General features: G+C 44.0%; 1 protein-coding gene across 6 annotated transcripts in view; it reads left to right on the top strand.

The window, feature by feature from the left end:
• Window positions 1-22,330, top strand: part of pcbp4 (poly(rC) binding protein 4) — a 210,355-nt gene that overhangs the window by 111,750 nt on the left and 76,275 nt on the right. For 4 of the 6 annotated variants that reach the window (XM_086293746.1, XM_086293744.1, XM_086293748.1 and 1 more), the window contains 3 exons: window positions 13,410-13,739; window positions 14,888-14,911; window positions 15,998-16,030. In XM_086293746.1, coding sequence (XP_086149872.1) covers window positions 13,602-13,739; window positions 14,888-14,911; window positions 15,998-16,030 — 195 coding nt within the window. In that variant the 5' untranslated portion in view covers window positions 13,410-13,601. Of the gene's footprint in view, window positions 1-13,409; window positions 13,740-14,887; window positions 14,912-15,997; window positions 16,031-22,330 lie in introns of those variants that run through there. The other 2 variants (XM_086293750.1, XM_086293749.1) reach the window with 2 other exon arrangements.

Below are 22,330 nucleotides of genomic sequence, written 5' to 3'. Positions count from 1 at the left end.
AACTACAAAAAAATTGAAAATCGTTTTTGTTTTTTTAACATATATTTGTAGTTAGAGAAATTTAAGAGGCTTATCCCTCAAAACTGTAAATACAAAAAAGTTGCACAAAATAGTTTCCCACCACAGGAAATTTATTTTAAGTGTCTTCATAGTTTTATTTTTGAAATACACCAATTTTTATATACTGCAGGAAAAACGAAAATAAATATTATGATGCAAATTTGCAAAAAAGCAGCATGTGCATCAAAATAAACTATTTCATCAGTGCAATATGAGTCCTCAGCATCCCAGAAACGACACAGAAAGTCAGAAAGTCAAAGATAACTTTCAAAAACACCAGTATAGGCTCATGAGGCCCTGATGGTAAAAAAAATACATTTCTGCAAAATGACGTCACTTCCGGTTTCGGGCAGGTCATGGCGGACATGCGAAAGTTCGTGCTGACGTCTATTCCAACGTAGGAAGTGTTGCAAACAGCTGATCGGATCGGCAAAGCGTGTTTCTGGAATATTATGTTTTTGTTGCTGCAAGTGCTTTTTATGCAGTTTTTGCAAAGCTATATGTGGAAGGAAACCGTGACCGAGGACAAGCTGATGGCATCAGATGTAAGTACAAGTCCTCCGGTTTCATATGCAAAAAAAAAAAATTATTGCGCTAGCTCACGTGGTTGCAGTGCTACCGGGATTTAAAAATAGTTACGCAAAATGGAGCGTGCTGCTCCGACCGGCTCTAAAGGGTTAATGTTTACTTTGGAAGATGCATCGCATGCAATGAGTTAAATAAACACCAAGCCATAGTTTTTGTTCACTAATTGCATTACAGGCATGTTGGGATGGTGAGCTGTAGGGAACAGTAGGGAACAGTAGGGAACAGTGGGCAGTTACAGCTCCTTGCTTGAAGCTCCCTCGTTTTTCTTTTATCTTGAACAGGGGTTTCAAACTCCTGGCCCGGGGGCCTCTCACAGCCCAGGTCACCCCTACTTGCGGCCCTTATTTACATATTAAGTCAGCCATTCTTTCCGAAGAGCAGATATGAGGGTGTCAGCAGCTGTGCAGAGATGCAGTGATAACCCGACTCTCCTCTGAAACACTGTTCTGCTGCAGATCCCTCGTGTTTCTGTTTGCAGTCGGTCTGCGCTCCTCTTATTCAGTCTTTTTGTGCGTCTTCCCAGTGTCCTGTGTTTCTGTCGCACCCCCGGAGCACATGCACAATCGCTGCAGTGATTGCTGTCACTCCCCTCGGCATCATATCCGTGGAGTTGCTGCTCGCCTTTGTAGAAACTCCTCAGAAACGCGATTGGGGCTGTTTCACTTGCTGTGCGAGTCAGCAGCACCATTTTCTCTCTCATACTGTGACCTGCGTTCCTCCTTCGCTCCCTGCAATCATCACGTACATTAACAAACAAATTATGCCATTCCTCACATCGTCTCACAGAAGCCACGCCGCTCTCTTCAGCTCACAATTACAGAGCAGAATAAATGTATCCTCACGGTCGGGGGAGATTTATGTGTAAGCCTCGCAGGCTGCTGCCAGCCTTTGTAATATAAGACTCGTGGCCCAGGAAAAAAAACAAAGCGCGTATCTGTTTAAAGGGAGCAGCGCCGATGTCAGCCGGGCGCCGCGGCTCGTTCACAGTTGCGCTGAGGATTTGGATCAGCTTTCAAGGTCCGAGGGCTGCGCACACGGCTGAAAGTTGTCCGGGATTATTTCAACGTCTAATTCAGGAGGAGACTTTTAAAGATGAACGGCTGCTGATTTATGCCGCCGTGAAACAAATACGCTTATTTCCCCTCGTGTCTCAGTATCTGCGAACTCTTCCTTCTTTCAAATTATAATCACACTGACAGAAGATCAAGTTTGTGTTTTAGATCTGCTGTGTGTGTGTGTGTGTGTGTGTGTGTGTGTGTGTGTGTGTGTGTGTGTGTGTTTTCCCTAAGCCTAGCTGAGTGTAAGTGGCTTTGGCAGCCTGTGTATGCAGGCAGCACGTTTTCTGCTCTATTTGTGTCTGAGTTTGTGTGTTTGCATGAGCGTGCATGTTATTGTAAGCATCTGCACACATTTTGCTTTCGATCTTCTGCATATACACGTGTGTGTGTTCATGCATCCAAGGATGATGGGTGTGTGTGTGTGTTTCTGCTAAACATTAACTAAATATGACAAGGTCACTGCTGTCATTTACCTGTCTCTCTCTCTCTCTCTCACACACACACACACACACACACACACACACACACACACACACACACACACACACAGCATGTAAATGTTAAGCTCACTATGTAAATACTCTTTAGGGTGGATTTGTTTGTGAGACCCAGCCACGAAAACCCTGATTGAACCAAACCCTCAGCTGTCATCACTGCCTCCTTTGTTGTGCAGACTCACAGATCGTTTTGTAGATGGAAACATTTAGAAAAGACAGAAAAGGAGAGCGAGAAAGCATGCACATGAGTGTTTTTCTTGTTTAATTTAAACCTTTTAAAATGACTTTTTGATACAGCAATAAAAAGAAATAAAGGTCAGCAGATGTGAACCTGATCAAACAAATACACACAAAAACACACAACTCCAACTCAAAGACAGAGGCTGCGTTCACTCTGCAGGTCTTAATGCTCAATTCAGATTTTTGATCAAATCCGATTTTTTTTGTCTGCTCGTTCACACTACAAACGCGCTCTAGTGCGAACGCTCAAAGCGGCCGCATGCGCAAAAGAAGACGTCACACACAACGCGCTCTGTTTAGACTCACTAACATCTACGCCGGATGTCCAGGAAGCGTTCGCGATGTCTTCTCGGGCGCTGATAATTGGCGTCTGTCTTGTGTCGGTGACGTAAAAGACGGATTTAATGCGACATGACCATCAAACAGCAGTCGCTTTCTGAAACATTAGTAAAGTAAAGTGTGCGTGTTAGTCCCCATAGGGAAATAGTTCCTCTGCATTTAACCCATTCACCCAGTGAAGCAGTGGGCAGCCACCAGTGCAGCGCCCGGGGAGCAGCGTGTAGGGACGGTACCTTGCTCAGGGGTACCTCAGGGTAGCCGTTCAGTGGAGTCGAACCCCCGACCTTCCGATCATGGGGCCACCACTCTACCTACTGAGCTATCCCTACATTGAATATGTATCGGATTCAGGACCACATACGAAAGTGACCCAGATCAGATTTGAAAATATCGGATTTGTGCCGTTCACACTGTCACACCAGGATCGGATATGGGTCACACAGGGTCAAAAAAATCGGATTTGATGTGCTTTCGCCTGCAGTGTGAACGTAGCCTAAAAGTGTGCAGCGTCGCAGCCTGAAGGCCACGCCCCAGTGCAGCGGAGCGACGAGGAGAACGCTTGATGTTTCTTCAGGAATCGCGAGGCGGTTGTTTCGGGATGAGGCTATCGGCGCTAACGAAGTATCTGAGAGAGAACACAGAGAGCACCTGAACCGTGGCGCGTGCCAACATGTGCCCACTCGCTTTAAGCCCACACCGACACAGTTGTCGTTCCCCGCTCACCCTGCCTGCCGGATTTGGCTCACGTCAACTTCCTCCTCTTCCCTGAAATGAACTTCAAGTTGCTGTGTTTTTATCCAGCACCCACACTCAGTGCATCAGGAGACTCTGGCCTGTAGTTGGAGCAGGGGATCAAACGCTCACCTCACCATTACTGATGGAAATCATTTCCTGAGCTGTAAAAGCCGGTTTTATTTGTAGCCGTGTGCTGTGACTCTACGTGTCACTTTTACCCTAAAACCTGAGCAAACGTGGCCTCTGCAGTTGTATTTTTAGCAATCAAACCGCTAACCCTGCCAAGAATTTTAACCAAACGTGAGTCACAGATGCAGAACGCATTAAATAAGGGGGGAATTTGTCTTTCTTGTGGCAGCTGTCTGCAGATTCTATTTTAGGGTTTGTGGTACGATCGCAGCGCGGCTGCAGCATCCTGGCTGCGCTGTTTATTACAGTGTTAGCAGGAGCATCCTAGCATTACCCCGTCCTTGTAATCACAGTGATTATCAACACAAGAGACTTATGGCACAAAATGACCTCTCTCGCTGCTGCTCGCCCACTTCCTCTCCTCCTCAGTTTGAGTGAACAGCTGAAATTTAAATCTTCGTGGTCGGTCCTCCTCCTGTCTCAAAGCCCCGCCCTCCTTTTGCTCTCTGCCCCCCGGGGGTGGCGGGGTGTCGGGGGGAGAGCTCTCCTCCTCTCCATAGAATCTATGGAGAGGAGGAGAGCTCTCCCCCCGAGAGGTCTGTAAATAGAGACTGGTGTCACCCGCACTCACATAGGAAGGCAATGATGTCAGCCTCTCTCTGACACACACACACACACACTGGTAATGATGTCACTACTTGACCATCCCAACCATGACATCATCTTCTGGTGCCACCAAACAATTTTCTGTATAAAAATGCAGCAGCTGCCTCTGTGGGCGCAGTAACATGCAGATTAGTGTGCAAACTGATACAAGTAACATTAAATAAAACGACAACTGTAATAATGTTGCTCTTGATTCGTGCTGTTTGTGTACTGTGACTCTGTGGACCAGTTATTTACTCGTCTTCTCTCAAATGTGCACATGTTGACCTCCTTGTCTCTTTGTTTACATTATACTTCATCCTCTTGATGAAAGATCGTCCTTGATGACAGAGAGAGAAGATTTGTCAGGACGCAGAAGGAAAGAAATCAGGAGGCAGCAGAAGAAGATACAAGCCCGACTTTAACCCTGCGTGATAGGAAGTGTTACTAAGCCTCACAGGAGTGACAGGATTCATTCTTACCATAAACCTGCTGCAGGGTCCTGACTCAGGGTCCTGTTGCTTCTCTTCTTTTTCTTTACGTTACAGAAGCTACTGGACTAGAAGGGTGGTTGAACTAAACTGGATTAACTGGCTAAATTCAAAATATTGATATCTGCTGACATGGGAACATTTTTCTATGTCATCAAGGTAACAAAGACCATCCATCCGTTTGCTTCTGTGCATCCAGATCAGGGTCGAGGGAGCCTGTCCGAGCCTTGGAGAGGCAGGGTGTGTGTGTGTGTGTGTGTGTGTGTGTGTTTGAGGAAGTGAGTCCATGACTTCAGCAACAAAACCACACAAAGATACACAGTCGCAGGGAGAGGCAGTTTTTCTGTCTCTTCTCTGGTTTTACAAGCAGCTCGTCCTTGACGTTGCAGTTGACCAACGATGTGATTTAAATCAGCCGGCTGCTGCTTTAATCCAATCAGCTTTAAGGAATGAGTCGCGAGCTCAGCGTTTAATTCAATCAGTATTTAGAAATGAGTTGTTGCTGGCCAGAATCAATCAGGCCTGCCCACCTGATAATCAAATTCAATACAGTGATTTAGCTCATGTCCCTGAAATGTATTCAGTGTTCTGCCTCCTCGTTTTGTCTCTGATTTCCTCCCCCAGGATTTGTTTGAGTGCTTTTCTTCCCGTTTCCTCCTTTTTCGTCACTTTTTCTTTCTTTTCTGTGTGTGTGTGTGTGTGTGTGTGTGTGTGTGTGTGTGTGTGTGTGTGTGTGTTCATGCACACGTCGACTTCCTGTTTCTCCCTATTTGTTTCTTTCGGAACAATTTCCTTTTCTTGTGCTGGAGACTGATATGAAAGGCGGCTTTGCCTGATGAGTCCAGTGGGAAAGCAGTCGGAGGAGAAAAGGAGGGCAGCGTGTTGATGTATCAGGGTATAATTTGAGAGACAAGTCCTGGATTTCATCTGCAGTATTGTTCTGAAACAATAGTGCAGTCACACTCAGCAGAGAGGGAAGAGTCCACTACATGTGTATATGATGTTGCACAAATATGATCGCAGTCACGATAAATCTCATCTTTGGCATTTGCAAGGTTTTTGACAGACTCGTGGTCTTTGTTCCAGTTCTTATTGGAAGAAATGTTTTCGTTTTTCTAAAAAGGGGAAAACGATGATGGTGGTTTTGTTTCCAACATCCAAATTAAATCTGTACAATCCAAGAAAAATACGACCCGCCTGCCAAACTTAACTGAGAGACGAGGCAACAGTTATTCAAAACAAGCAGAGCTCACATTAATCATCTGTGCTGAAGCTCTACCATTTATGTTGCTAACAGTGTTATCTGTTGGCTTATGTATGTTTATATTTTGAAATCTCAGTGTCACCATGTTGCTTTAGCCAGAAATGACCACATTTTGACAACAGAGATCAACTAATGCTAGCTGGCTTCATCTGTGACCTCTGTGGCTGCACCATACAAACCGAAAAAATGCTGAAATTTCTTCTTCTGGGATGATTTTAATGCAAATAACCTCACAGCAGCCATATTGTTGGCACAAACAGTCCAGTTCAGGGACTTCAGTCATCTGAGGTGAAGCTTAGCAGACCGCTAGCAGCTACGACCGCCTGCGCCACCATCCATCTGTTAGTCAAAGGCCACGCCCCTAATTATAAGCTTTAATTGCAGCAGGTGAGTTATAAAGGCTGTAATGTTAACCACGAGTGTGTGAGGACCGACTCCGTTTTGGAGCCAGCATTAGAAGAACTGCAGTTATTGAAACTTTTGTGTTGGCATCAGGAGATTGTTGCTTGGTTTTGACAAGTTTGTTGAATTTTCACTCACATTCATGCCAGCCTGAACTTTCAGTTCGGTTTTATTTATATAGCTCCAATAACATCCGTCTGCTCGAGGTGTTTTACATCATAAAGTTCTGCAACAATTGGACAAGACAGAAAAATATTGTTGAAATTTCAGCACTGAACGACGTCATCCAGAGAAGGAGACTCCTGCAAAACCACAAGATGGTTTTATTTGCATTTAACTGGCTTCTCCACAGGTGTAACATCTCCTATTGGCTCTGGGGAACATTATTATTTTACCTTTACTACCATGGCATGCCCAAGCCTCTCTCTCTCTAGCTCACTGTCTCTCACTCATACACACTGTGTAAGTGCTAAAGCAGCAATAATCCAGGTTTAAATCAGCACCATGGACAGCAGCTGCAGCACGTCTTCACGTGACAGAGGGCAAAGGTCAGGAAGTACAATAATGTGCTTCCCAGCAGAGCCGTCAGAGCTTATTTTTACAAAATGACTGAGTATATGTTTGCAACTAAAATAAAGCTCACAGGGAAAATGTTCTCTGCATTTAAAATGATGCTTTTGTTCACAAAGTAGAACCTCGATTTAAACATATGATGAAACTTTTACAATCTGTTTGACTTAATGCAGCCAGTGTGCACATGCCATGGGATGGACTGCGACCGCACCCTCGTGTCCTTCTGGCTCTGGCTGTGCTGTCGGGCATTTGAGTTAGTTCCCCAGAGAATAACAATTCAGTAATGAGATTACATTTTGTATATTTGGGAGTAGGGCTGCCACAAACGATTATTTTGATAGTCGACTAGTCACAGATTATTTTTTGCGATTAGTCGACTAATCAGATCATCATCCACTGGATGTAAAACGTACAGCTTATTGCACCAGCAGCATCTGCTCTTATATAACTATCATTAGCTTACAGCTTGAAGTGTTTAAGGTCTGTGCTAACTAAAAATAAAGACAAGATGATAGTTTATTAAAGTTTAATGAAATTTGCAGATTGTTTCGGTGAAGTTTAATAAACTCCTTGCTATCTAAAATATAACAGGACACTGGAGTAAATTCTGGAGCATCTCACACTTCTGATAATCAGCTGTCTGCTTGACGTTTATTCAGCTGTGTAAAAACTATAACTTTAATCTCAGCCAAACTGATTTACTCAGGAACAAATAAAATACTAAAAAAAAAAAAAAAAGCCAAACAACAACATTGTTAAGTTATCTAAGTGACTCATATATCATGTTTAACCTGACTAGCGAAAGACGGCGATGGTTTGAAAACGATTTGCCGGGAGTCCGGTGTTCTCACAGCTCTAGTTAGCCTAGCCCCCGGCTAGCTATCGAGCTAGTGGGTAACAGACGCCTCCGAAAACGTCGGAGCGCTTTTGAAAATATGTGGTGTCCTGATAAACTGAGCAGATATTTGAGGTTTACACAGCTACATTCTCGCCTGAAAATATGTTAAACGTTTATTTTGTGACCCAGAAAGAATAATAAGAGTAACATTAAAACTAACTAGCTGCCGCCATTGTTGGAAACTGAGCTGGGCCGCGCTATGAATTCTGGGACACAGCTTCTTCTTCTTCTTCGGGGTTTAACGGCAGCTGGCATCCTTGTACATGCAGTGCTGCCATCTTCTGTTTCAGTCCGTTATTACACCCTTAAATCCTGCTACTTATTCCTGCGTCTCTTGGGATCTTACAAAGCTTCAAACGACGCGTCGACTATTAAATCAGTCGTCGACGATTTTGATAGTCGACGTAATCGTGACTAGTCGACTAATCGTGGCAGCCCTATTTGGGAGAATTTGAATAATGTGCAGCGTGAAGTAGAAATCAAACTGATGCATTACATCTCTGCTGATCCATCGGCCGAGAGAAGAAATGCAGTTTCTTTATCCGCAAACTTTTTAATGCAGATCAAGTCAAAAAGGCCTGAAACGGTTTTCCTTCATCCTTCAAAGTCATCCCATAAATACTGAAGCTGGAAAACTGGCTTTTAATTCCTGAACCCCACTCGAGTGGATCAATCAGCAGCGACCATTAGAGTAACTAATCCCTGTAAATGTAATCATTTTAAATCTGTTGTTAATGTGCGTTCTGTTTGAGCGGCTTTATGACTCTGCCGTCTTGTTTTGTGTGTTTTGATATTTTCAGCGGGTTGTCGTGTCTTACAACTCTGTTTAAGTAATAACAAAGTGGGTTTATCAGGATACAAATGGATTTATTTTTGAAACATAGTCGTTAATCTCGAATATAAATAAAAGTATAAACACATTCTCAGCACACTTGAACATGTTTCACACAGCAAATACATTTTTTCCTGATATAAGTACAATTAAAGTTGCAGTAAACATTTTGTTATGTATTTCAAGCACCCATCTTTTAGTTTGTCCTTCCAAACAAATCTCTTGGCCCGTTTCTGTGTCTGGCTTCTTTGTCTTGAAAAGCATATAAAGACAGATTGTTGCATTTCGGCATCAGTTCCACAATAGGAACAAACACACTAATCAAAATTATTACTTTGCTCTGTGATTGCAGAGCTCCAGCTATCGTAGCTGCAGCACAAACTGTGTGTCTACAAGGCCAAAGTTCAGCAGCACTGCAGAGCGCGCCGGCTGTGGAGGCTGTGTTTGTGTAACGGAGGAAGAAAGCAGAGCAAAATCTTCTTCCTCCTCTCACATTACGACAGGATGTACAAAAGGATGCGTGTGACTGACCATCATCATCGCTCGCCATCAATCATGTGATTTTTGTCTTTCACATTTACCTGCAAGATCTACTTTCACAGTGTTATTTATTTTGGACAGTTGTTGTATCCACATGCTGTTCAGTCCTTTGTTTCCTGCTGTGTCTCCTGCTCCAGCGCCGCATGCTCGTGTTTGTGTTTGTAGCTGGAAACTCTTTAAACGCTCAGACTCACACTTTATACATGTGTGACGTCACAGCCATGGATTTTCATAAATGTGATCATTTCGGGTGTACAACTCCGGCTGTGAGCAAAGAGGCTCCACCCACTTGTAGTTTGTGAGCCGCGAGACGTTTGGCATACAGGTGTGGTAGCCTTAAAGCTCATACGATACGCTACGATAAAACGAGTCTATTGGTGAGTTAAAAGATGATGTTGGCAGTGAGGCAGAGTTCCTCTTATGATGCTGAAAATGGAGATAACAGGACCGTTTACGTAAAAGAAGCAGTAGCTCACTGTAAATGTGACAGTCCTGCATTTACAGGGTTACAGGTAAAAGACACGTTATCAAATGAATCTACTTAAAGGACCAAAATATGTTTCCTGTGTTTTTTACTCAAATATGCTGTTTTTAGATGTTACTGCTGCATTGACGTTGTCGTTACGTCTTTATTGATTATATATTTATAATAATGATGTAACAACATTTGGTGGAAACCCAAACCAACAAGCTCTTGTGTTTAAAGAGTTTAAAGTCACTGCCACAAACAAAGTTGATGTTTTGTCGTAGTTATGCCTGCATGTATTTATTTGCTATTCTTCTCACACCAGTCAGCAGTTTCATTGACAGTAGTTTAAACTGGTACATGCTCACTCGCTTTGCTAGCAGATATTTTGCTCACAGGAGTTCATTCCACGGATGCTGGTCACTACTTTGCTGCTTGCTCCTTCCTGTTTGCAGCTTGGAGAATCTGTTTGTGTGTCGGTGCTTGTTTCTGGCAGCTGCTGCAGTCCAGGCTGGTGCCAATGAATGGATCATCAATAAATAAAAATACAAATAGAAAAGCAGAGAAGGAATTAAACTGACACTTATTTTTTAAACCGTATGAAGGCGTAACATCCTTGTGCTGTGTAACATCCCTAATGAATGCATCTACGCAGTATCACCCAGCACTATATTTAAGGAAATCTGTGTATTCGGTGTCCTGTAGTTTCATGGAGATAAAGTACAGCATATACTCTGCCACAGAAAATAAATATGAACAATTTTCCTCCTGGACATCCGGTTAAACTCAGAGTTGAGTCCCTAAAAGGTTACTGTGTGACCATCGTCCCCACAATGTCAGCAAAACAAGTAAAATCATACACACACTCTCTCAGTTCTGAGCTCATGCATGGCTGATTCATGGCTTATTCCCCCGAGTGTGTTCATATGTTCTGTGTTCTTCCTCTCTCTCTCTCTCTCTCTCTCTCTCTCTCACACACACACACACACACACACACACACACACACACACACACACACACACACTGTTCAGAGGAAAATAAAACACTAAATCCGCCCTCTCAAATGCATGCACTCATGCAGCTGCACACTCCAGTCCACACGTGTGCCCGGCCTATCCGCGATGCTGCACAACAATACGCACAATTTCCACACAGAGGTTTTAATGGATGCGCAGATAAGCAAACACTCGACCTGTGCCGCCAATGACTGAATTCATGTGTAAACGATGTTTTGACAGCCACTCTTCTCGCTCCCCGGGAGGTCGTGTAAGCCGTCTCCTGCCATTTCTCCCCTCCCCCCACCTGCTTCTGCCACTTGCTACTATTTTAACTCTGTTTTCTCTCTCAGCACCTCTGTCCTCTGATTTGTTTCTCAAGTGTGTGTGTGTGTGTGGATGAGTGTTGCATTGTCATGAGATGCTGCTTGCTTTGCATGCCAAACAGCCTGCATTACATTTGTGACCTACTTTGGCTCAGAGTGTGTATTTTTTATGAGAGTGGGGGATGCAGACGTGCAGATGGAGACGTGAGGCTCGCTGTTTGCATAGAAACACTTTAAACTGCACAACGAGCCATCAGCACACGCACACGCACACAAACATATGTCGATCATTTATACGCACCTTTTTATTCGTCTGCATACCTCGGGTTACCTACAGTGCTGGTTGGCATAGTGACAGATGCCTGAGTGTGTGTGTGTGAGCTCTCCAGACACATACAAAATCTGCTAAAAAAACATACATGTTTACTCAAAAATGATCAAAGTGCAGCATGTACATGCAGTCATGTGTGCAGCACGCATAGTTGCGTATCTGAATACAACGAGGCGAATGCAGGCGTGGAGGAGGTCTCTCTTTCTCTGTTTTCTTTTCAGTTTTGTGTTAAAAGGAAACGCTTAAGTATCATCACGCTTGAGTGGCGCTTCCACGGCCAGAAGCTTATTTAATTCAGCCCCCGAAGCTTTTTTTAAACAGAGTTCCCAATTAATTTTTAAATTACAGCACAGACTTGTTGACCAGCTTCTGACACTTGAGAAATTATGTTAATTTCCACACTTCGCACGGCACCGGAGCCGGCTCGCTCCCGCCGTGCTGCTGAGGATGTGGAATCAGTGAAACGCCTTGTTGGCCTCGTGGCTGCAGGGCCACACTCGGCGCTGTGCTCCGACAGCGTGAGCGTAACAGCGTTTGTTGGAAGATTTAAAGTCGCTGCCCTCACACTCTGACCTTTACTTTTAATACTGCAACCTACTTTTATTTTTACAGCAACCTTTATCATCAGTTAATAATATAAATAGTTAAATTATTCTGTAAAAGTACTGGTTAGCATAACGAGGTCAATAAAAGGACGTTTTAAGGTGGTAAATGTTGACTGTTTATCTGCAAATTATGTCAAAGTTAAAATTGAGATTATTGGATGAAACAGATGTTGACAGAATTGTCTCACTTCAGATTCTTTTAATGCAAAAAGGAAAGACAGAAATTCACATTTAAATATTCTGTTTGGTCTCAGCGACCCTTCTGTTCTGTACGAATATAACCAGAACCTGCCAGCTGAGCTGGTACCCTCGAGTGTTGCTCATTGACTGACTCTTGATATGAGGAAATCTGTCTGCATTTATAAATTAGACGGCAGTTGTTCACGAATGTTCGACAGTCTGTCTGAGAGTGACTGTAGTCAGTCCATCAAAGAAGAAAGAAGAACCCGTGCAGTCGCCTTGCAGTGAAAAGTCATGAGTGTGCAACACCCTCGAGTCGTGACAAGCTGCAGAATGTGAAAGAACTTTTTGTCGATGCAGGGAGGTCTGTCCTGTTCTTACCCATGTGACTGAGCCATCTGAGTAAAGCAGTAGTTTAGTAAAGTGAGTGTGTGCGGCGTTGGACGGGTATCTCAGGATGGAGCCCTATTGTTCATAGTGTTTTAATTTATGTAATAAAATATGGATGTTGCATTGCTATAGTATTGCTGTGCACTAACTCAGGTGATCCTGTGCTGTGTCAGGAGTAGATGTGGACATCAGCATGCAGCAGGGCGTGCAGAGGGTTGGTCATAGAGGAGGATCAGATGGATAATCTGTTGTGGGGACCAAAGAAGGTGACGTGGAGCGTCCAGCACCTGAGTCAAACTAAGCACGGAGAAGAGAAACGCCCCAATTTATCACTCTATTTTAGGGTTTTCCTACATCTGTGGAAATTGCTTTAAAAACAGGATTTGGGGTTAAAAGTGTGCCTGAAATGACAAAGAAGTTCAGTTTGAAGCCTCTCGAGGAAATCCTGTTTAACACAGTGCTGCATGGTCGTAGGCTCCCTTTGTTGTTGTGTGTTTTTCTCTGAATTTCTGCATCTGTAGCTGCTGACTCATATCTATCAACACCCATTACAGCAGCTCTTACGCGCTGAAATGACTCGTTTCCTGTTGCGCTCTGTTTACTAAGACGCTCTGGATACAGTCATCAGAGTGAGAGAATAATAAAAAGTCAATAAAGGCTTTTCTCAGCACATACTGATTATGAGAGGCTTACAAAAAAGCAGACTGATCCCAACATGCTGGTTTTAGGCTCATCGGGTCTAAATACAGACATTAACTTTGAGGGGATGTGAAGTAGAAACAGTCACAAACTCAAACATCACTTTCTTGTCTTTCTTTCCACAGAAACCGGAGTAAGGATAGATCCCACCCCGACGCCAGCTCCGCCCGTACAGCCCCTCCGTCCGACCCCAAACCTCGACCTCCCCTTCCCCCTCTCGCAGCTCCAGGGCTCTCTGAGGGTTCCTTTCTGGGTTCTCCAAAGGGTTCTCTGTGGTGTTCTGTAGAGCTCCATACGCCTCGGGGCCTCAGACCTTCATGCGTCTCCCAGCAGCAGAGTCCACCCACACCTTCACCCACCACACCACCACCTCCTCTACCATGAGCTGTGAACAGGAGTTTGGAGACGGCGCCATGGGAGTCACGCTCACACTGCGCCTCCTCATGCATGGAAAGGTGAGCAAGACTGTTACTCGTGTTAATTAGAGAGAAATAAAGGAGATTGCAGGTTATTGTGCTGCTAGCAGCCAGAGAAAAGAACATGACATCAATAAATAATTACGTTATAATAACATCATATCTCAGATGGAAACGATTCAGAAACTTTAAAAGGCTCCCAAATTTAACTTATAGAGAAAAAACTGCCAACATAATAAACAGAATATTATTTTCTGGGGAAGCAGGATCAGGTGAGGACGAGGCCAGCGCAGACTGAATCCCCACACACTCACAGAGGAAATGAGGAAATGAGCTCTGGACCTTCGTGCTGTGCGGCAGCAGTGCTAACCACCGTGCTGCACATGAAGAATTCAAAAGCCAGTTTCCACAGTTTTGTCTTTAAATCCAGGCAAGATGTTTATTTAAGCATTTAAGAAGCATGCAGCTCAATCAAATTAAAACACTTCACCGATCTTTAAACCAGCAAGTTGAGTAACTACAACTGAATTTGGGGAAAAGGGAAACCATAATTGTCTGGCCAGGTCAATTCTCTTCTCCCGGCCACGGAGAATCCCAACAGGAAGTAGTAAGCCTGTCCGAAGTCACCAAGTTTCCCTGAAGTTCACTATTCAACACGGCAGAATGAACAAAGGTTTCATAACTTCAATCATCAGATCGCAGCCGTTGCTCTGTGTTCCTGGACTCCATGTTTTAGAAAGCACAGAAACCTGAGAGCGTTCCTCTCGTCCCGTGTTCCCCAGAAGAACAGTCCACGATTACCAAACCTTCACTCTATACTCTTTAAAATGTCTCTTCCACACTTGCTGAGAACACTGTTGCTTTCACGTGGCTCTTGTCGTCCCAAACGCCTCCTGCACACGGTCGCCCCGCTGACCTCCTGTTAGAGCTCGTGTTATTAGAGCTCGTGTTAACTATGTGAAGCTGGTGACACAAAAGAAAAAAATGCTTCATGTTTTATGAAAATGAAAATGTCAACACGATTAAATGTTGGCGCATAAACATATCTCAGCGCTGTCATGCTGCTGCGCCTGAAGCAGGTATGCATGCATGTTCAAAACGTGAAGTTTGATTGGCTACACGAGTCTGCTTGTTTTTAAATTTGAGGAAATGATTTTCTTGTTTGTGTTTTGTTTTTTTCTCTGCAGGAAGTAGGAAGCATCATCGGAAAGGTGAGCTAACGTTCCCTTCTATCATCGTGTTACCCAGTATGAAAAAATCTGATCTGCCAGGAAGTAAAAATCACTCAATCTGTGAAAAAGTCATTAAAATGAACTTTTAAGTGAAATTAAAAAACGTTAGAAATCCTCTAAAACCAACATCAGAGCCAACTTCAGGCTTTAGTTTTCTGAAATTTGCACGCCTGTCGTGATAACATTGGGCGTAATCCTTCTACATGATATGAAGTTGCCGTGAAATGTGCATTAACAGTGTGTAACATTTCCAGTCAGGCCGTGTCATTCGAGTCTGTACTTACTGAAAAGGCGCTGCTCTCAGGGGAAGCGAGCCCGTTTAAGCGTGGACGTGTTAAATAAAGCCCAGTAGGATTTTTATCCAAGTATATCACAGCTGAGCGAGGCGCGATAATGACCGCTGGCCCCCACGGCACATTCGCTAACCCACAATTGGGGCTGATATCCTTCACCCCCCCACCCACCCAGTCACTTCCAGTATGCGGCCTATTAACTGTGACACAAAGATGGCATTAAATTACATGATGGTTCTAGTTGGATCGTGCCAGTCTGTAGTCACGGTGCAGGAGCTGCTCTCCGGGGCTCCTGCTAGCATTAAACGAGCCTGCCAGGCTGACTGGTTTGGGCAGGCTCGGCCAATGAGGACGCGTGTCGGCAGAGATAAATGTTACGCAGCTCAGAGCGCAGATGTGATCCGTGTTAGCCCCGTTTGTTTATCGCGCCGATGTTTTTCCTGAGCGAATTAGCAAACGTGTGTCACACTCACAGCATCGCACTGTCATACCTGTTAGCCGCCTATCTCACTGAGGAGCTCCACCAGTGAAGCTGCTCGGGGGCATCCCGCTGGCTGTTGATTAGTAGGCAGCGAGCGTCGCTGATTCGTTTTCCTCACCTGGATTTTTCAGTCAGTCTTTCAGTAGCAGTAGCTTACTCCTCAACGATTTAAAAACACTGGAAAATGATCTTGTATGTATTTGATCGTGTTGCTCAGATACTTGTCTAATACAGCTTCATTAAGGACTCGGTACACTCGGAGATGACTGTCCTTCCTGTGTCTCTCCACAGAAAGGAGAAACAGTGAAGAGAATACGAGAAGAGGTAAGATTGACCTCATCTCCCATCACACATGTTCATTCTTCTGTCATCCTCCTCTGTCTCCCATTAACCATGACTGCCCTCTGAGTGCAGCTCCTGCTAACTGCAGCGTGGCTGTAAAGCACTGTGACGCTGTGTCAGTGAGAAATAAGGAGTCATGATATCCTGTTAGGGCTCCTTTCTGCTCAGACTTAACTGTAAATACAATAAAAAGGGGCTTTCATCTTCACCACAGCTGTGAGCAAGAATCCACCTCAAACATCTGAAGGTGTGTTTAGTATTTTTGGCGGCCTCCTGTGATGTTGCAGTTTGCACATTTAGCTGCTCTTTGCTGTCAAAAGTCTTTAAAATGTACAGGGGAGGAGTTCCCCTGCAATCGGACCTCTCTGGCTTCCTGTCTGTTCGAGGAGACATCGAGCGTGACAAAGACACAAACGTGAGGTAAGAGGGGAACCGAGACGAGGACGCTGGATCGTGCCAATCAGAATCTGTCGGCAGCATCTGCAAATCAGAAGCTAACATCGGTGGTTCAAACTTCAGGACCAACAGTTTTCTGGTGCAATGCTGATGCAAGACTTTGTTCAGTGGAAATGTGTGAAACCAGTCAATGTCTCACTGTTTTCAATGCAATTGTATTTATATAACTGCAAATCAAAACAACAGTTGCCTCAAGGTGCTTTATATTGTGCGGGAAAGATGCCGTAATAGCTTCTTCAGCAGCTGAGCATTGTGGGAAACTCTGACGGGACGGTGCTCCGGTCTGGTGGTGCAATGTTGCTGTTCCCATTCCCAACACATGAAACGATGCTTTATTCTCAAAGCTGTTGGCGTGTCTCGGTGGGGGTGGGGACACTACGGTGACCCCCCCTCCCCCCCACTCTTCAATTTCCAGCATGTGGGATTACTGTTGTGAAGAGGTGCGTCCACCAAATCTAACAAAGTTGTTTGTAGTGATTAAACCGAAGCTGGACGAAAGCAAAACCAAGCGCAAAACAAAAAGGTCCAAACGGCGCGTGAACCGTGGCGTTCTGACAGCAGCGCTCCTCCCGCCTCTGAACTCTGACAGACTCTGTAGAGTAGCACCATAATCTCTCTGATGTTGGTGCGCTGAGGCACAAACAGCATTATCTGACACCCTCGGATGGGAACGTTCACTCTGAACCTTTAAGTTGACAGGATGACTAACAGTGAGAAGAACTGAACTCATATTTCATATAAAGACAAAACCCGAATCCCAGCAGCACCCAGCGTGAGAGCCGGTCTAATCATCTGCTGCCTCTCCATGCTGTCTGCTTTCTCTTACCTCTCCTGGCTTCATTTGCAATCAGGTCACTTGCAGCAGCTGTATGAATACTTAAACACACGGATCTATAAGTTCAAATGCTCCACATTCATCTCACTGAAAACAGAACACGGCCATATCAGTGGCTTAATGTATTCCACAGCAGTTTTTTATATAAGGCAAGGCAAGGCAAGTTTATTTGTATAGCACAATTCAACAACAAGGTGATTCAAAGTGCTTTACAGAGACATTAGAAACAAAAACAAATAAAAAGCATGATTTAAAATTGAATAAAACAAGCAAATAAACTAACTAATTAACAAACAAACAAACAAACAAACAAACAACAGTATATAAAATCAAAACAGATAAAATCAGAACAGTAGATAAAATCAGTAGTTAAATGTAAGTTTTGAAATTTAAGCTTAAAGTGTGGATTTGGTGCTTTATTCAAATGCAGCTGAGAACAGGTGAGTCTTCAACCTGGATTTAAATAAACTGAGTGTTTCAGCTGATCTGAGGCTTTCTGGGAGTTTGTTCCAGATATAAGGAGCATAAAAGCTGAATGCAGCTTCTCCGTGTCTGGTTCTGACTCTGGGAACTGATAAAAGACCGGATCCAGATGACCTGAGGGATCTGGATGGTTCATACTGGGTCAGGAGGTCATTGATGTATTTTGGTCCTAAACCATTCAGAGCTTTATAGGCCAGCATCAGAACTTTAAAGTCTATCCTCTGACGGACAGGCAGCCAGTGTAAGGACCTCAGAGCTGGACTGATGTGGTCCACTTTTTTGGTCTTAGTGAGGACTCGAGCAGCAGAGTTCTGAATGAGCTGTAGTTGTCTGACTGATTTTTTAGGTAGACCTGTAAAGATGCTGTTACAGTAATCAAGCCTACTAAAGATAAGATAAGATAAGATAAGATAACTCTTTATTGTCATTGCACAGTCATACATAGTACAGTAGTACAATGAAATTGGAAAAACTGTCCTACGTCGGCACTACATATAACACAACACGACACGATATGACACATCACAACGTAACAAACAACACAACACAGTATATTAACTTAGTATAAAAAAGAAGAATAAGTGTATGTGTATTGCACACTGTTATTATTGCACATTAATTATTATTGCACCTTGTTATAAATATAAATATTATTGTTATCGTTTTAAACATTGTAAACTCCCCCTAAAAAGTCCAGGGAGGTATCCAGTCAGGTCAGCTATTTACATTGATCAGGGCTATTGCCCTGTTGTAAAAGCTGTCCTTGAGTCTATTTGTTCGGGACCTCAGCAGCCTGAACCTCCTGCCAGACGGCAGCAGCTTAAACACCCGGTGTCCTGGGTGTGTGCAGTCCCGTAGGATGCTGCGTGCCCTCTTGAGACAGCGAGTGCTGTACAGGTCCTTCAGGGAGGGAAGAGGATGTCCAATGATTTTTTGGGCCATGTTGATGACCCTCTGGAGTGCCTTTCTGTGTGCTGTGGTGCAGCTGGAGAACCACACGCCGATGCAATATGTCAGCACACTTTCAATGGAGCAGCGGTAGAAGACGGTCAGCAGCTCCTTCTTCAGGTCCATTTTTCTGAGGATTCTCAGAAAGTGGAGACGCTGTTGGGCCTTCTTTAAGACCGCAGAGGTGTTAGAGCTCCATTGGAGGTCTGTGTCTATGTGCACACCCAGAAACTTGAAACTGGAGACCCTTTCCACGCACTCCCCGTTGATGCGTGCATGAATGCATGGACTAGTTTTTCCAGGTCCTGTTGAGACATCAGATCTTTTATCCTTGATATATTCTTGAGGTGATAGTAAGCTGACTTTGTTATTGTCTTAATGTGTTTTTCTAAGTTTAGGTCTGCATCCATCACTACACCCAAATTTCTCGCCTGGTTTGTGGTTTTTAGATGTATAGATTGAAGTTCTCTGGTGACCTGTAATCGTTTTTCTTTGGCGCCAAAGACTATTACCTCAGTTTTGTTTTTGTTTAGCTGGAGAAAATTGTGGCACAACCAGTCATTGATTTCCTCAATGCATTTACCAAGAGCCTGTACAGGGCCTCGGTCTCCTGGTGACATTGTGATATATATTTGTGTGTCATCTGCATAGCTGTGATAGTTTATTTTGTTGTTGTTTATAATCTGTGCCAGTGGGAGCATGTAAATGTTAAACAGAAGGGGTCCCAAGATGGAACCTTGGGGAACTCCACATGTGATACTTGTCTGCTCAGATGTGAAGTTACCTATTGATACAAAGTATTTCCTGTTTTCTACGTATGTTTTGAACCAGTTTAGTACAGTTCCTGAAAGACCTGTCCAGTTCTCCAGTCGTTTGAGTAATATGTTGTGGTCAACTGTATCAAATGCTGCACTGAGATCCAGTAAAACTAGAACTGACATTTTTCCACTGTCTGTATTCAGACATATGTCATTAAACACTTTGGTCAGAGCGGTTTCAGTGCTGTGGTTCTGTCTAAAACCTGACTGGAAGGCATCGTAGCAATTATTCTGTTTTAAGAAGTAACTGAGCTGTTGAGAAACTGCTTTTTCAATGATCTTACTTAAAAACGGGAGATTTGAGATCGGCCTGTAGTTGTTCATTTGTGTCTTGTCAAGATTGTCCTTTTTCAGTATAGGTTTGATTACAGCAGTTTTTAGTGATTCTGGAAACACACCTGATAATAAAGAAAAGTTGACGATCTGTAACAGGTCTGACTCTAAAGTCTTTGAGACCTTTTTGAAAAAACTTGTTGGCAGGACATCTAAACAGCAGGAGGAGGAGTTCAGTTGACCTAAGATGTCCTCCAGGTCTTTGCTGTTAATAGGTTGAAACTGTTTCATGGTGTTTAAACAGTTTTTTGGTGGACACAGTACATATCCTGGATCTGCTGTTGATGTACCAATTGCTTGTCTAATTTTTTGGATTTTTTCAGTGAAGAATTTGGCAAAGTCATTGCAGGCCATGGTCGAATGAAGTTCAGCTGCCACTGACACAGGAGGGTTTGTTAGCCTGTCAACTGTAGAAAATAAGACCCGAGCATTATGGCTGTTTTTAGTGATGATGTCAGAGAAGTAGGACCTTCTTGCACTCCTCAGTTGTAAATTATAATTGTGAAGTTTCTCTTTATAAATGTCATAATGAACCTGGAGGTTTGTTTTTCTCCATCTGCGCTCAGCTTTCCTACACTCTCTTTTTTCTTTTTTCACCAGTGTGGAGTTTCTCCATGGAGACTTTTTCCTTCCAGAGATAACCTTCACCTTAATGGGAGCAATAGTGTCCATTACATTTAACATGTTAGCATTGAAGCTATTGACGAGCTCATTGACTGACCCTCTGGGCAGGTCAGGTGTTAATGGGAAGACCTGGTTAAAGATCTCACTACTGTGTTCAGTTATACACCGTTTTGTGATCACTGTTGTTGATATATTTGTGTGGGCTGAGATTTTACTTTCAAAGAAAACACAGTAATGATCAGACAGGCCCACATCAGACACAGTAACCTTTGAAATGCTCAGGCCTTTGGAGATCAGTAGGTCAAGAGTGTGTCCTCTATTATGTGTGGCCTCTGTTACATGCTGAGTCAGCCCAAAGTTGCCCAGAGTGTTACTCAGGTCTTTAGTCCCTTTGTCCTGAGGGTTGTCCACATGAATGTTAAAATCCCCAACAACAGATCACAGACAGCAGTTCACTGAGGTCATTAAAAAAGTCTGTGCAGTATTTGGGAGGCCTGTAAACATTAAGAAACACAACTTTGGATGGGGCCTTCAGCTGTAAAGCCACATATTCAAAAGACTGAAAACTTCCAGGAGATAGCTGCTTACATTGAAATGATTCATTAAATAAGACAGCGACCCCTCCTCCTCTCCTGCTCGCCCTGACCTCACTGATAAAACTGTAGTTAGGAGGGGTCGTCTCGATGAGAACAGCTCCACTGTTACTTTGGTCCAACCAAGTTTCAGTTAAAAACATAAAATCAAGGCTGTGCTCAGTGATTAAATCATTAATTAAAAATGTTTTCCCAGCTAGAGATCTAATGTTTAATAAAGCCAACTTAAGTGTTTTAGAGGTATTACTTGTCCCCTCGTGTTTGGGAGCAGTCTGTGGCACACAAGGTATGTTTACTATGTTTAAAGATCTTTTAGAGTGCAGCTCTCTGTGTTTTGACCAGGCCACATGTCTCCTGTCACCTAAAAGTACAGAGATTTTAAAACCTTCTAGTAAACAGGGTCCCAGCTTCTCCTGGGAAAAGTCATCACTGCCATAATCCTCACAGCCCGGACCCTCCACACATCACGCATCAGACTGCGGAGACAAAGCATGAAGGTGGTAAGGAGGAACTAAGGGGGGCGAGGCTGGGCAATGTGACTTCGATTGCTCTGTTGAGGGTGGGGCTCGATGGCGAACCTTTGGCCGCTCTGGTGGGGGGTTTATGGGGGACAAAAAGGGATTGGGACGGGGGGTAGATCTGAGCCCAGCATTGACCCGCTCCATCATCTCCTCAGTGAATTTCAGGTGTGGGGAGGAGGGAGAAAGGGAGGGGGAGGAGGGTGATGGCCTGTCAGGGGTTTGGGGGACTGGGGAAGGTCGTGGTCCCTTGTCCTGGTCGTTGGTGTTGTTGAGAGAGTTGGAGGCAAATAGGGACCCCTCTTCTTGCCTCAGATGTCTCTCCTTTCTGAGGCTCTTCCCGGGTGGGGGCAAATGGAGCTCCTCCTCAAGGTTTCTGCTGGGCTTTGTCTGTTCTTGGAGTACTGTTTGTTCCTCTTTATGAGATAACTCCTCGTTTATCTCAGCCTTGGCTCCAAGCACAGATGGATGACGTATGGAATAAAACAAGTTGGAGGTGAACAGTTTCACCCCTGACTTGTTAAAATTAAATCCATTTGCTTTAAACAGATGCCTGCGTTCCCAAAAAATATTAAAGTTGTCGATAAAATGCACTGAGTGGTCGGCACATGCTGATATAAGCCATTTATTCAGTGTAAACAACCTGCTGAATCTCTCGTCTCCTCCTCTGACCG

The sequence above is a fragment of the Aulonocara sp. 'chitande type north' Nkhata Bay genome, linkage group LG5 (genome assembly GCF_057382095.1).
Source record: "Aulonocara sp. 'chitande type north' Nkhata Bay isolate Kocher_YH1m ecotype deep benthic linkage group LG5, A_spYH_male_GT1.1, whole genome shotgun sequence".
Taxonomy (NCBI): Eukaryota; Metazoa; Chordata; class Actinopteri; order Cichliformes; family Cichlidae; genus Aulonocara; species Aulonocara sp. 'chitande type north' Nkhata Bay.
This window is presented reverse-complemented; position numbering and strand designations above follow the sequence as displayed.